Source organism: Triturus cristatus, chromosome 7 (genome assembly GCF_964204655.1).
Source record: "Triturus cristatus chromosome 7, aTriCri1.1, whole genome shotgun sequence".
NCBI classification, from domain to species: domain Eukaryota; kingdom Metazoa; phylum Chordata; class Amphibia; order Caudata; family Salamandridae; genus Triturus; species Triturus cristatus.
Window position 1 is genome coordinate 1,688,103,023 of NC_140590.1, and position 15,210 is coordinate 1,688,118,232.

The 15,210-nt window shown below is 43.2% G+C and overlaps 2 protein-coding genes across 2 annotated transcripts in view; both read right to left on the reverse strand.

Moving 5' to 3' along the window:
- Nucleotides 1-1,316, reverse strand: part of GNB3 (G protein subunit beta 3) — a 160,487-nt gene extending 159,171 nt beyond the window's left edge. The window contains exon 1 of the mRNA XM_085619850.1: nucleotides 1,180-1,316. The gene's annotated coding sequence lies outside the window, so the exon portion shown is untranslated. The remainder of the gene's footprint in view (nucleotides 1-1,179) is intronic.
- Nucleotides 1,317-2,799: 1,483 nt separating this feature from the next.
- The window catches only part of P3H3 (prolyl 3-hydroxylase 3), a 76,430-nt gene continuing 64,019 nt past the window's right edge, over nucleotides 2,800-15,210 (reverse strand). The window contains 2 exon segments of the mRNA XM_085619851.1: nucleotides 2,800-3,411; nucleotides 10,092-10,232. Of these exon segments, the coding sequence (XP_085475977.1) occupies nucleotides 3,223-3,411; nucleotides 10,092-10,232 (330 nt within the window). The 3' untranslated portion in view covers nucleotides 2,800-3,222.

Genomic DNA, 15,210 nt, shown 5'->3' on the forward strand with positions numbered 1-15,210 from the left:
GGTCACCGACACTGCAGAGTCACACGGGTCCAAATTCTAAATGTGTTTCCATCTAATATTCAGGGATAGTGAGTGATGTGTGTTTTCAAAATTGCAACAAAGCAGCGGCCCACTAATATCATTGAAATATGACAGCTCTGCACGATGGCTGTCTCCTACTCTCCCAACCATACCGAGGTGCAGACGAGGTGTGGACTGGTGTGCGCAACCAGAACATGTGGTCTACGAAGCTAGGGGCTGTTCTCACAAACGTGGACGGGTTTGGGGGAAATAGTTGGGTCAGGTTATCTAAGAATGTAATAGATATGGACTCTTGGACATTGCTTATCCTAATTACGGTGCACCGCTTGAGTGTTGCTGCTTTGCACAGTTACAACACTTTGCTTTGTATTGTGATGCTTATGGGCCTAATGGTCCCCTTTGCCACTTTTGATGGCCTAAAATTCTATAAAATCTGTTTATCAAAAAAATAATATAATTGCAACTAACCTCTGCAACCGACTGCTATTTCTCATATGTGAGGTGCGATTTAGATCTAAAAGTAAGTTTTTGATGGATGTAGCATGGTGTTGAAAAACAAATAATATTTGTATGCAAAATGTCTGTAATTGACTCCCTCACATCACTTGTGTTAAAAAATAATTAAAACAAAATGGTCTTTAAAACAATCAAATCATTCAAGGTCATTAGCGCAGGACTATGTGGAGAACAAAGCGGGTCTATCAGTGACCCCCAGATAGACTGGGGCCCTGGGCCAGAGCCCACTTTGCCCCCATGCCTTACAACGTCGCTGTACAGGAAAGACATCTGCAACAGCTGACGCAACAACCAGGGCCGGACTAGGAACCAAACCCGGCCCTGGCAAAGCGCTCGGCCGGCCCCCCGGGGGATTGGGGGTGCGGCCGAGCTGTTTGACACGGCCGGTTTCAGCCGATTTCGTTACAGCGGCTGAAATTGCAGCTATGCTGCAAAAACAGCCCTGTAACTAAATCGGCCCCCAGGGGAAATGCCCGGTGCCTGCAACGGCCAGTCTGGCCCTGGCAACAACGACACGGGTGGAGAGCAAAAAAGAAAAAGAAACGGAAGCAGCGGAGAAAACAGGAAAACAGACTATGGCAGGGGAAAAGGTGGCATTCCATGGAAAGTGGCAGGAAACGAAGGTAGCAGTGGCTTCCTTACCGCAGTCACTCCAGCCTACCGGTCCCACAAGATGGAAGAGGGCAGACAGCAGTACCACATGGGACCAGGGGAGGAGGTGATGGCATAGTTGCCTCCTGGGCTAGCATCAGCTTGTGTTATGCAAGCAAAGTGCCAGGTCTTGTAGATTGCTGTATTGTGATCTAGCAGTTGTTGCTCTTCTCCCGAGTCCAGCTGGTGGGGAAAACAGTAAGGTTCATCAAAGGGAGGATTCCTCACCTAGCATCAACATTTCAAATCTGTGTTTGCTCACTCTCACACCTGGCGTGCAGACGAGGACCATGATAAACATGCAAAGCTGAGCTTTCATTCTAGTTCCCGGAGATTTTTTTGTAAATATATTAGTATGTGGCTCCAGGTTAACCTCATTTGCATGCCATTTTATCTCCAGCCCCTTTATGCTTGTTTTTCCTCGTTCGCAATTTCCTCGTGCGAGGTATGTTGTTGCATATTTTTACCATTTCCTCATTTTATTCCCCTTCTATCTACAATTTTCATGTGTCTTCTTTTTAAAACTAACCTTTACTATATCCTTTACCATGTAGTTTTTATATTATTGTATTTTTGGTTACTTTAATTAATTTGTTTTTGTGTCCCTAATGCTTACTTTGACACTATACATTACCTTTAGCTGTCATTACTGTTTATTTAATTTAAATAATTTTATGTTTTAACTTATGTTAATGTATATTTAAGTTAAATAAATAAAATGGATGTATTTTCATTATCCAGCATGTACTTCATTCTATGTTCTTTGCTGGACCACGTGTTGGGGTCCAGCTCAATAGACCAAGCGCCTGTTTTCTGTTCTGTGTTGTACTACGTTTTGGGGGCTGACCCAAAAGATCAAGAGCTGGTTGTCTGTGGTATCTCGTCCCACACATAAGGGACTGGCTCAAAAGACCAAAAGCCTGCTTTCTGTTCTCTCTTGTACCACGTGGTGGGGACTGGCTCAAACGACCAAGAGTCGTCGTGTTCTATATTGTACCACAGCGCGGGGACAATCACAATGGTCCGGCATTAGCTTCTCTTGATTGTACTACTGAATATCGACACCAACAATATCACGGTACAAGAATATTGAGGACAGAATATCGAGGGACGTCATATCGAAAGGTAACTGCATATAGGGAAGTATAGATTTTCTATTCATATCTCCACCTCTACATGCCTTGAAGACTAATGTACAGTGTAGTTACATATATGCGGAGTTAGGTATAGAAAATCTAGACTAACTTGTTGATGTTTTAGTTTTGACATTCTGTCCTCGATATCGTGTCCCATCGATATTGCGGTTTCGATATTCAGAGGGCACACCGCTTCTGTTCTATGTTGTGCCACAGGGTGGTGACAATCACAACAGTCCATTTTTTGCTTCTGTTCTATGCTGAACGGTGTGTTGTGGACATACTCGTCTGTTCAAGTGCGTATTCTTTTGTGTGCTCCACCACTGGATGGGAAAGGCTTGATCAACAAAAAGCTCCTTTTGTCTTTTTTGCCACTCAATGACAGTATTTCTGTATTTGGCTTTTTTAGCCAAATCTGACCATTCAATTGCATTGAGACATTAATGTTTGAGCCAAATAAAACTGTTGGGAGACATTCATTGTACTTGTTTTTATTATTGTTGTCCAATGTTCACACCATCTTCTCATTTGTTTTTTCTGAAGGCATCCTGCATACCTTCTGCACTGCTGAAGCTTCAAGGGCCTAACATGAGAGATCAAACACCCCACACACATCAATTAGAGGATGCAATTAAATAAGAGAGTCAGCTTTATGTCCTCATAATAAAAAGTGGGCCAAAAGGAAGGCCCGCTCAGGTGTAGGCAGTGCCTCTGGAGGTCCAGCTGAAGAGCAGTAAGCGCCTTGGATGCCTACAGTGCCTTCAGAATCCCCTGCTGCAGTTGTAGTGACAGGCCGGCAGAATCTCAAGGAATGTCCAAGGGATAATTCTGGTAGCCACTGCCAGGACCCAGATCTCTGAAACACATAGAAGTCTTTCCCACCCTTGTAGGACTGCTCTTAGAGTTCATCTCTTCTGTTTGTTGATGCCTTCTTCTTGTGGGTCCGGCCTTGGTGGTCCCCTCTCTCCCCGGCACCTGGAGGCTCTGGGGAATGGCCGCGCTCGCTCCTGCTGTTCTCTTCCACCTGAGACGTCTTGGCGGCTGATTGCTCCATTTGTTTCAGATACTCTTCGGCTTCGGTTCTCTCCTGAAATGGAGAAAAGTGAAGGTGAGGCCAGATGGGCACAAAAGTGACTAGCTGAGGAAGGCTGGGCAGTGTGAATTGTGCTAGGATAGCAATATAAACTCAAAATTGAGTTCTGACCAGGGATATTGGTAGATGTCAGCATCGTGGGACGTGTATTTTTCCCTGCTACAATGTCCTTTGCTTAGCTCATACAGGCCACTACTTTGCGTTGTTCACATTTCTTTGTTTTATACCCTGCCCTAGGCCACCTTAACTGCTTTCAGTAATACAGAAGTCACATTTTTGTTGTTCCTACTAGTCTATGCTTTTTATGCTTTGCATTGCTGTCTTTTCAGTGCTCTGCCACAAAAAGAAACAGGTTACTTACCTCTTGCAATAGTTGTTTAGCTTTGAACTTTTCTAGGTTCACATGCTGTGAACTATTCCATCCTTTAGCAGTCAGGTGCTGAAACACTGTGTAAAGGTAAGCAGTTTTCGCTGTATGTATCGACCACAGACGTAGTTAAAAGGAACTTCCTATGATGCCCAGCATAAGGCCACAATGACTCTCTACGTAGATGACATCTTCGGACTCTTTTTCTCTTTTCTTTCCCCACTTTTTGCATCAACTTCCCTCCTTCCCCAGGAAGGAAGAAGGGTCAAGAGAATCTCAAAGAGTTTCATGATGTAAAACTATTGTTACAGTCAAGGAACCAATTTCTTTTGCAGTGTGAATCTCCTCTGGATTCACAATGGTGTGCCCTGAATTTAAAGTGGTATTATCCTATAGTGGAGGAGGAGTGTGAAGTTTGGGGAGACCGAAATGACTCTTTTAGATTTCGTACCACCTGAGCCTCGCCTCTTTATTGTACATCTACACAACAGTATTTAGCAAATACATCTACTGAAGTCCAAGTGGCTGCTCTACACATGTCTTGCAGGCATACATTCCCTTAGAAAGCTCCTGAAGTCCCTTTCTTCCCTGTGGAATGAGCAGTTGGTCTGCCTTGTAAATCTTTCCCTGCCAATAATCGTAGCATTGAAAACTTTTGCTTCTTGTTTTAATTTGCTGTAAGTAGTACATAGCTGTGTATATCAAACTGAGAGCGACCCCTCGTATGATTAGGGGAAAGGGGTACTAATCACAATAGTACAATGGCAATCCCTTCACCAATACACAATGGTACAATACTGTTACACGATATCACACACAAACAATTCAATATCCCAATATTTGTTACATTTATTATAAAAAGCATACATGTATCACAGTTAAAATCAATTATACATTGCCCCAAAACATGTTAAAAACACATCATTTACACAATTGTAAATCAAAATACAAATCACAACCTGTTATGAGCCCGCATAACAGAAAACCTAAATAGACAGTGCACTTTGTCATCTATTACACATCCTGCATGGCCATCAATTTATAGCCGCAGTTTGTGATATGTTAGACACAATTATATCTATGTCCATGTGCTTCTTGTTAATTCTCAAAGGCAGCGGGGGTCCATTAAAATCCTCCCTTGTATAGCACCACCTCAGGAAAGACGGAGCAGGAGTACTCCCGTATCGGCGTCAGAAAATACAGGCCGCAAGGTGGTGCTATACAAGGGAGGATTTTAATGGACCCCCGCTGCCTTTGAAAATAACAATTGAGCGACATTTCCATATTAGCAACAGCCAAAGAAGCGTGTCCACGTGAACGCAGCAAGTGTTCCTTAACTCTGCACATCGCGGACGGAATACACAACTCCCAAGGACTTGAATTAACAAGAAGCACATGGAGCTTTGTTCAAGCTAAAGGAAGGGAAACATAAAGGTTCGAATTGAGCCGACAAGAATATAAGCCTATGAATTGTCTTGAAAAAGATGGCTCTATAAGAAAAAACCATCGAAACGCGTCGACGCAAGTTACATACACAATCCAGGGGACCACCGTAGTTATTTGGAGATATAATTGTGTCTAACATATCACAAACTGCGGATATAAATTGATGGCCATGCAGGATGTGTAATAGATGACAAAGTGCACTGTCTATTTAGGTTTTCTGTTATGCGGGCTCATAACAGGTTGTGATTTGTATTTTGATTTACAATTGTGTAAATGATGTGTTTTTAACATGTTTTGGGGCAATGTATAATTGATTTTAACTGTGATACATGTATGCTTTTTATAATAAATGTAACAAATATTGGGATATTGAATTGTTTTTGTGTGATATCGTGTAACAGTATTGTACCATTGTGTATTGGTGAAGGGATTGCCATTGTACTATAGTAGTACATAGCTGCCATTTCAACATCTAGTTTTTCTTAAGCTGTCTCAAATTGTGTTTGGTTGCTGAAAAAACTGGGTAGTTGAAAGGACTTATTTGCCTGAACCCCTGAAACAACTTTGAATTTAAATTTGGGGTTAGGCCTCAATATAACCGTGTATTTATGCATCTCTAGGTAATTTCGTTAGCTTGTATCTCACTTACTCTGCATAAGGAAGTGGTTGCCATAAGGAAAGCAGTCTTTAGTGAAAGGTGTTTTAATGGAGCCTTTTGAATTGGTTCAAATGGTGATTTCAGTAATCTTGTTAGTAATAAATTAAGGTTCCACATTGGAGGGGTGCTGTTTTAGGTGGATTAACATTCTTAGCTCCCTCGAGGAATCTTTTGATTGTTGTTATTATGAACAGGTTTATGTCCCTTCCTCCTTTGGTGTATACTACAATTTCTGATAGATGTTCTCTTAATAAGGGCTAAGACATGTTTGTCTTTAAGAGTATATCAAAGATCTGACAGCAGCTGTCCCATTTGTTTTGTTTTCTTGTATAGTCTGTTTGTTGCCCCACATTATAAACCTTGTCCACTTCGCAGCATAACATTTGTGTGTGGTCGATTTTCTTGCCCCAATTATAACCTCCAAGCATTTGGTGCACAGATTCAGTTATCCAAACTCTAAATACTCTGAGCATTGCTGCAAGATTGAGGCTCAAATGATCTGGGTGGGAGGCTCTCCCCTGTTGCAATATCTGTAACTCTACCCTGTTTGGGATCTTTATTGTCTTATTGTAAGTTAGTGCTCAAAGGAACAACCTGTATGATGTGCCCAGTGATGGCCCTCTATCTCACCAAAATACGCGGCACGGCCATATCATGTGCCTAGGGACTATATAATGGAGACAGCAGCAGCCTAGATATCTGCATAGGAGACGCTAAGCCCACGAGCAAACTTTTCATCATTGTTCACGGGCTCGGTATATCAACCTGGACACAGCGTTTTCATGTCCGCGCCGTGAACAACATTATTTCAACCAACGCTCAGTCCCCGCATCAGGTAATAAGACGTTCGCCATCGTATAGGGTATTCTCTTCACGTATTTCTGCAACATTCCGTGATCCAAGGGTGTTACATCTTCACATGACCATTGCTTGCCACCTATCTAGATTTTAAAGCAACTGGAAAGCGCAAGTCAATCTTAAACAACCCCCACCATACTTTAAGGAGAATCCAGGGGGCATTGCATCCCACCCTCAGAAACAGCCATCTATGACTTGGATCCGAAACATTTATACAGTGTCTTGATAGTTTTCCAGTCAAAGTATTCAAGTCGGCCCAGAGTCAACGGTCTGACTACAATTTTCAAATAATTTCTCTTTCCTTTCTAACTTGACTATTTACACAAGACTTATGTATACCTGAAGAAGGCGTCCCGCCGAAACGTGCGTAGATTCTAATTATGTTAGCCATTTTGGTTCTTTTGGTCATTTGGTAAAAAGATCCCAATTATGTTAGTCACTTTTGTTAGAAATTTGAAATGGTTTATCTCATTTTGATTTGATTCCAACTATGTTAGCCATTCAGGTTCTTTTGGACATTTAAAAAAAATTTGAGTATGTCATCTATAACCACTAGATTGGTATACATTTTGTATCAAATCCGTTATTTATTATATTTTTGTCTGTAGCTTTGTATGCACTTTATTGTCTGTCTATTTATGGGCAACAATATTATAAAATATAAATAAATATAAAAAATATATATATCAGATCATTTTCAATAAAAGAACATATTTTGGAATAATAATAATTCTTCTGGTCACATATTGTTATTGTATAGTATAGGTCCACCTTTCTTTATTTGTTTCCTAAATGTTTATTTACAAACATTGGTTTTTCGCCCTGATTTAGGAAACTCATTTAGGGGTACCCCTTTTTTTTCTACACCCAGTGATGCTCTATCCACATCTTTGTCATCTTTTTCTGTATTTGTTGATCACACAGTTAATTGACAGAGCATTGCTTAAATTTTGTCATTTTGCATTTTCTCTCTTGTTTTAAATAGTTCTACATCTAGTGAGCCCCTAGGACTGCACCTAGGGTTTTTCCTCTGTTAGTAGACCAACTCCATTAGTCTAGGACTAGTTCTGAAGAGAGTATGACTGTGTTCCACCGTGTATGTTGACGTAGGCTGTTGTTGTAGTGTTTGGATTTGAACTTTCTTTCCCTCTGTGAGTGAAAGGCTTTAGGCTGATGATCTCCACTGCCTGCTGTTGAGTCCACTGCCCCTGATTTTCAGGCTTCTGTGTGAGCATCACAGCATCTGTGTGATTTGTCTGTGGTGATGGTCACAGTGGAGAATAGTTCTGTAAAATGCCTATCCTATTGCATGTTTTCTTGTGACCACCATTTTAATTCCTTTTGCACTTGTTCCATTACAAGCACTAGGTCGTTCCATTTTGCCCTTTTGCTGTGAGGACAGATTCGCTTTCCACTCCCGCAGCTGCAACTGCATGCTGAAAAAGGTCTAATATACATACAGCACCGTGTTGGTGTTATATCTGGAAGATATGTAGGATGCCTAAATCTGGCATCATGAGTCCAAACGGGGGGAAGGGACGCCTGTAGTCACAGTTATTCCGAGGCTACTCCCTTGCCAAATCTCATAGGGAAAGCCCGACCGTGGCTCCGGATACAACACCAAAACTGTGCTGTATGTTTATTTTACCTTCTTCACATGCAGTTTCTTCACAACTAGAGTGTTGACAGGAGTGGAATCAGGGAGTAGTAATCCTTGGTCCTGATGAAGAGCCTTGGGGTAGGGCTTGAAACATACCGGTTAGAGGTACGAATTAAAAAAAATTCCTACTAGACAGGTATTTTTAATCTTTCACAAACTCCCTCTCCCACTCCTATTTTTTTTACAGTCTCTTCATCTATTTGAAACAACACCATAAGTGCTCCCGCGTAACTCGTAGGTCGCAGCACGCCCCGTTCCGCAGAACCGAATGATGAAGCATGCCACCAAGGGAATACCATGGTGGATGAGGGTTATCTAAAGAAAACATTCTGTTTTCCAAACCAGAAGTGTAAGTCAAGTGACGGATGGGTTCTCTTTGTTTATGGTTAAGTACAATAGGAGGACGAGTCCTTTTGTCTTTTCTCTTGATTTATACATATTGAACTTGTGTCAATACCGGATTGTCTTTCACAAATCATCATGAAGTGCTGTCCCTATTATAGAATAGATTTGAGTCTTTTCCGCTGGATATACTTATTGTGCATGCACATTTTCTTGCCAGATTTAGAACCAGCGCTTCAACAAATGACGAGGGTTGGCAGTGCCAAGCATTGAGAGGTTTGAGATGCTCAGTCCACCATTGATCAAGGTTCGATGGCACTCATGTAGAAACATTCAGAAGAAACTCCTTTGATTGTCAAAGACCCCTGCCCTTCTCTAACCCTCAGCTCCAACATCCGGTGTAGGCTATGCGGAGGTCGCTCCTACCCCTACCTGGCAGAGTAAACATGAAACGAGCTGCCCTTTGATCTCTGGATCTCCCCATTTCTTCCAGTGTTCCAAAAGTCCCTGAAGATCTGACTATTTTGCTAATCAACTGGACCCTGCGAGAGCCGGGATACTCTGACAAGAAGCGCTCTACAAATCTACTGATTTATTGATTGACTGTAATCGGTGAAAACTGTTCTGTCACTGGCCAGTGGCTAATGCATCTGGACTTGACAGAGTCGCCTTTTGCTGACGAAGGAATGGCTGATCTTGATGCACCTTGGATTAAAGTCACAGCCATCACTCGCGACCAGTGCTGGATACCACTGTTGTCAATCCATTAGAAGGCATGTCGTCCATCGTTGGTCCTAAGTTTAAGACCCTACAGTGCATAGTAAAACTACAGTCTCGTTAACCAGAATTCCTGGGCAGCTCTTCGGTATATTAACATTTTGAGAGACCTGACATGGGCGACTGGCCCTAAAAACGTCTAAGTGAACCTATCTAGCTATGAATTACACGGGTAGCAGCCCTGGAAGTAAAAATCCTTTGAAGCTCTTTCTCCATTGTCTCGAGATAAACAACCCTCTGGTAGAATGGTTCCGTTAGACCAACGCCATCATTCACAAACACCGGGGAAGGCTAGTAGAACCTCCATCTATGGCCGTTGGCGGACGATCCTACTGAGACTTTTTCGGAGCACCGTTAACTAACAAGGGTTCGCAACGTTTGGTATTAGAATATTTTCAGTAAGCACTATTGCCCAATCTTGGGTGGCACTTCTGTAAACCAGCCTGGGTGAACCCACCTCATCCTTCAGTGACATGGAAAGTCACTTCTTGGTAAAGGAACCCTTTGAGACATCACTTCCATGGTGGTTACCCAAGTTTTCTTGCTTTTGTTTCGGCTCCTATTACCTGTTCAGAATATTCCGGAGACAGCGTGAACCAAAGGGCGATGGCGCATCTCTGGCCGAGCGTCACAGCCCGCACGCCATGAGGGTTTTCTCCACCCGAACTGAAGGCCACCAGTCGGCCACACTGTGGGCGGACCTGCGCCTGCCGGGAGCAAGAAAGTCACAGACAGAGAGTTTAGTGCTGCATGTTCCCTTTGAGAGAGAACGATTAAATGAACCACAAAGTATGAATGTTACAAGTCAGAGCTTTTTACCACAGTGCTTATAGGAGATATATAAATATAGATGGAGTGGAGGTGAAGATCGAGTGAGTCAGGGGAAAGAAAACAAAGGCCAAAAAAAGGAATACATGAAAACTGGAGGGGCAAAGAACATTATGATAGAAGGGGAAAAAAGGAGGACGAGGCGAATAAAAAAAATAAGATTCAGCAATTGAAAGTATTAAATATATGTGTGAGGGAAAGCATTACAATGTTAAGAGTGAGATGGGGTGTAAAAAAGGGACAAAATAAAGGAAATATTGACAGTGAATTATGAGAGTGAGAGAGCTGGAAAGGGCAAATAATGATGGAAAGTGTTGAGACAGAATAGTAGAGAGAAAAAAAAGAAAACAGGAGAGGGGGACAAACGACAATTTAGAGAAAAAAACATAAAGAGAGTGAGAAAGAGGACAAGAGTGGAGGGCAGGGTAGGAGTAAAATTAGAAGGGAGTGAGGGAAAGAAAGAGATGTAGAAGAAAGGATTTTGAAAGGGAAAGAAGGGTGTAAAGTTGCAAGCACTCGTGAGTGGCAAACAGTGAGAAAGTGGGCGAGTATGGGGGGGGGGCGGAGAAGGAAAAGTGAGGAATCCCTAGAAATGACTACCTCAGACTCCCCTGGCATGGAAAGGGTGTCACGCTGCATAGCAGGGCGCTGTGATTGTAAGGGATTTGCATGACATGCTACGAATTTGCATGCAAACCAGCTGCCTCTCCCCACCCACCCCTTGGTTACCTCCACAGGATACTGGACAAAAGGCAGGAAAAACTTCTTCCAGAGTGAGTTGTCATATCACCGATCTGTCTATACAGGTGACCCCCCTCCTCCCTTCTACTTGCTGCCAGGGGGCATTGTTCCATGTCTACCTTGGTTCTGGGGTAAAGTCTTATATATAAAGCTATCAAGATGTGTTTGTGCAGGGTTTGCTAGATTGCGTAGTGTGCAGACTCTCATGGTGTTCATATCTGTGCCTTGATTCGCCTCCAGTCTCTTGCGCTGCTGGGAAACGACAAGGGCACATGGTCACTCAAGGGTTAACACAGGTAACGGTCAGGGGCGCAGCTTGAAGGGGGGTGTTTGGGGTCTTACACCCCCCTAATAAATCTATCGTCTGGTTAATAATTACACGCAGGCGCTTTTACTTGGGTATGGTGAGGTGTCTGTTGGATTTCACCTGAGAATTTTACATACAAGCACAGACAAACAGACACACACACTCTTGTCTCTGTTTTGAAGGTCTTAAAAATGTTGGTTATTTTCAAAAATACTGTGGGCCTCATTTATTAGTTTTTGCCATAGGGCAGCACCGCAGGCCTTCCTGCTGCGCTGCCCTGCGGCAAAAGAAGAGGGCAGGAATGCACTTTATCTATTATATGGGGCGCAGTCCTGTCCTTTTCCCCTGCGCCGGCGCACACTGGGCTGCCGTGCACCAACACAGGCACCTTGCACCATGGTGCAAGGGTGCCTGTGTTGAAGGGAGATTATTTTTGTGCAGGAAGAATAACCTTCCTGCACAATAACAATCACAAGAGGCGTTTTCCTCTTTCTATGTGTGCTGAAGAATGCAGCGCACATAGAAAAAGAAAACAAAACGAGGAGAAATAAAGATATTTCTCCTCGTTGTGCCTCCCTTCTGCCTCCCCTGGGGTGGCATACGTTTTTGGCGCTGCCTCAGAATTACCATTTCTCGTACATCTGGGGCAGTGTCAAAAAGCCATGAATGTGGCTGGGAACGCCCTCAGCAACCCCCATTGCACGCCCCTTTAACACAGAAAACTGCATTAACGGGAACGATCTTTATCAGGCAACCTTAAGCCATAAAAAGTGGCTTTGTGCTGCCGGATAAATATCTCGCGGTCTCCTGCGCCAGGGAACGTCACAAAAAGCGACGTTCCGGTGGCACAAAGGGGCTCATAGATGAGGCCGTGTGTTTTAAGTAACTCTAACAATCTGCACTCCTCTCTCTTTCCACTGCCCCCTAAGCCCCCTCACGCCCGGCTTCTCCTTTAGTGTATGTTAACTTGATAAGCCAGTGTGATTGTAGGAAAATATTAAGCTCACCCCCCCCAATCTTACTGACCAAGCTACGCCCCTGGCAACTGTGGTGCTTCTTCTAAATTTGACAGTACTTTCTAGGGTCGTGGGAGTGGGCTGGGAGAGAGCTTTTCACTGAGCCCTCCAAACTAGTGCCTGCTTTGAGAAGAAATGCAAACTCTTAGAACACAAATTCGCACTATTGATGAATGGCGTGCCACAAATAGAGCTGCGTATGCGTTTTCATCTTTTTCAAGACAACTAGACAAATATTGCTTTTTAGGTCTGGCCTGACAGCTTTAGCGGTCTGGCAGCACTTGTGTTGAAAATAATACTTAAAACAACTATACATTTACAGTACATATATTTAGAGGGACTTTAGGCCATCTACCTTCAGGCATTGCTTTGTTCCTGTGCCATTCACATGTTTGTTCAGCCCCCAGGACGCAAGGATAGGGCAATGGGTTAGCCAATGCGCTTCCACCATTCGTTTTGTTGCCAATGACAGTCGAGTTTGGATCAGCACACTAGACAGCCATTTGGGTGCTCAGGGTACAACACACTACGAGTAACAATATTTCGCCTGTTTACTGCTGAAGCCGCATTGGCAAGGGGCCGTCCGCTGCCAGCCCTGCTAGGGACTGGGAGCTGTTGTCAGCAGCACTGTTGTGACTTCTGGCTCAGAATAATCGGCTTTTCGGCTTTAATGAGTGCTAAGCATAGAGGAATAAATGTGTTACTGTAAGGTTTCTTTTTTTATTGACAAAAAACCAACAGACACAAGCTTCCTAAGTTCTTAATGGGTTGCTCTAATGGTTGGTCTTTCCAGTTATGCAATGTTTGTTCTCTCTGGGTTACTTGCTGCTGACTTACTATGATGGGGAGCTATTTATTACCGTACATCATAACAAAAGAAGAAGCAGTGCCCATGTACTCTTCATTCAATATCTTGTCGCATTCCAGCGCTTTTTACTTATGTAATTGGTTACCTAAAAATGTTGGCAACAGACTATATTGATGCATGAGGTGATAAACACTTTTTGTACAAAATGACACAATTTGGATAATTGGGAAAGCTGAGAGATTGACTGAAATGTGCTACAGCTTGAAACTTAGGGCTCGATTCTCAAACTGTACTTTGTAGTACGTGTCGTAATACTACAATAAGTACTAAATTCACAAAGTTCGTGCCACGTATTACGACTCCTCACTCCCAATACTTCTGTGCGCAGAGTTCTCTGCACTGCCTGTGGCGTCTCCGGTGGTGGGAGCTCTGCACACATAAGTATACGGAGTGTAGAGCCGTAAAACTCAGCAAGTAGTTTGTGAATGCCAAAAATGAGTAAACGTACTGTAAAGTGTAAGGCACTCAGCCCTCAGCCACGAGACCACGTCTCTATTTGGGGAGGAAAAAGCTTTGTAGGGTATATTAGTAAAATATAGGAATATACTTTGACCAGTGCAGGAAATGAGATGAGCCAGTCGGCTAATATTGAGTCGGATTTGGGATCCAGGTGGCCCCAGTGAAATATGCTGAATTTGTCCGCGTGTAATTTACTGATCCCAGAACACTATCACTAGCATCCGCACGCTGTGTGCATACTACTCAAAGCAGCAACCTTCAGGGGGGCGAGGGGAATTTCTTACTTTTCAAATCCCTGCTGGGCTCAACACAAAGGCCTCACTTAAATGCCATCAGCCCTCATTTTGTCTGGTCTCATCCTGGCTGGGCCTAACACAAAGATGCCAGAGGAATGGAGCTTATTTTCACTTCACAAGCACTGAAGAGGAACTATGATTTTGAGGCAGGTTTTTGACTTTGTTCGGCCCATGATAATAAGAGCTGTGCATGTACAGTGACAATGTCAGATGTATCTGTGTGAGTAATTACACTATTAATTACCCGAATAGCACTTATTTTTTTAATTTAATTTCCTTACTTCACTCTCATCTATTTTACAGAGAGGATCAATCATCCTGGAGTGTAAATCAATCTACAGAAAATCTCATACAGGACAATGAGGATTACAAGGTGTAGGAGTCACATGTCATCCATACTTGCAGGCGTCCTACGTTATGAGCGCGCTGTCTGGAGAAACACAAAGTCAGGATTTAAAACGGAAGGGAGTGGCTGTGGTTGGGTGTGGCTGTAATAACAAAACAATCTCTGTGATAAAATCAATAACTTACTGCCCAGCTACATAAAACACTACTCTCTGTTTTGCATTTTACACGTTGTAGTTTGAAGCAGGCACCTTACCCCTCTAGGCTACTTTGTGAATTGCTTGGCATACAAAGATCTCTACAGCAGGTACCTTGACCCCTTAAGTTATTTAAAATGTAGCCTATGACCAGTCCCTTTCTATCTCGGCATGGACGGCACTGTGCTAATCCTGTGCTTAAAAACGTTGTTAGAAAAACAGACATTTGAGGTGAGCACAATTAGAGTGTCGCTGGTGTTGTCTCGTGCTCTATACGGGAGCTGCTCTCCACCTAAACTTTGGAAATACCCAGAGTTCTCTGCGTACATTTTTCATACTTTATGCGGCACTCTAAGCCTGTCAGGGTATTATTTTGACTTATACTGGGTTCTCCCCTCTCTCTAGATAAAGCTAAAAACTTCCGGAAGAGTTGTAATGACAGTGAAACGAGTGAGGAGTTGCTTTTCTTCTATTGTATTCCTGGGGCCAGAATCTGCCTGTGTACGGGGGCTGCGTGCCTCTCTCCACCTTTAAAATGTGGCCAGGCTTTAGGGGTTGGGGTCCCCGGGGCCGAAATCAGCCAGACTACGGGGTTTGCACACTCCCCTCCCCCTTTACTATACTTCTG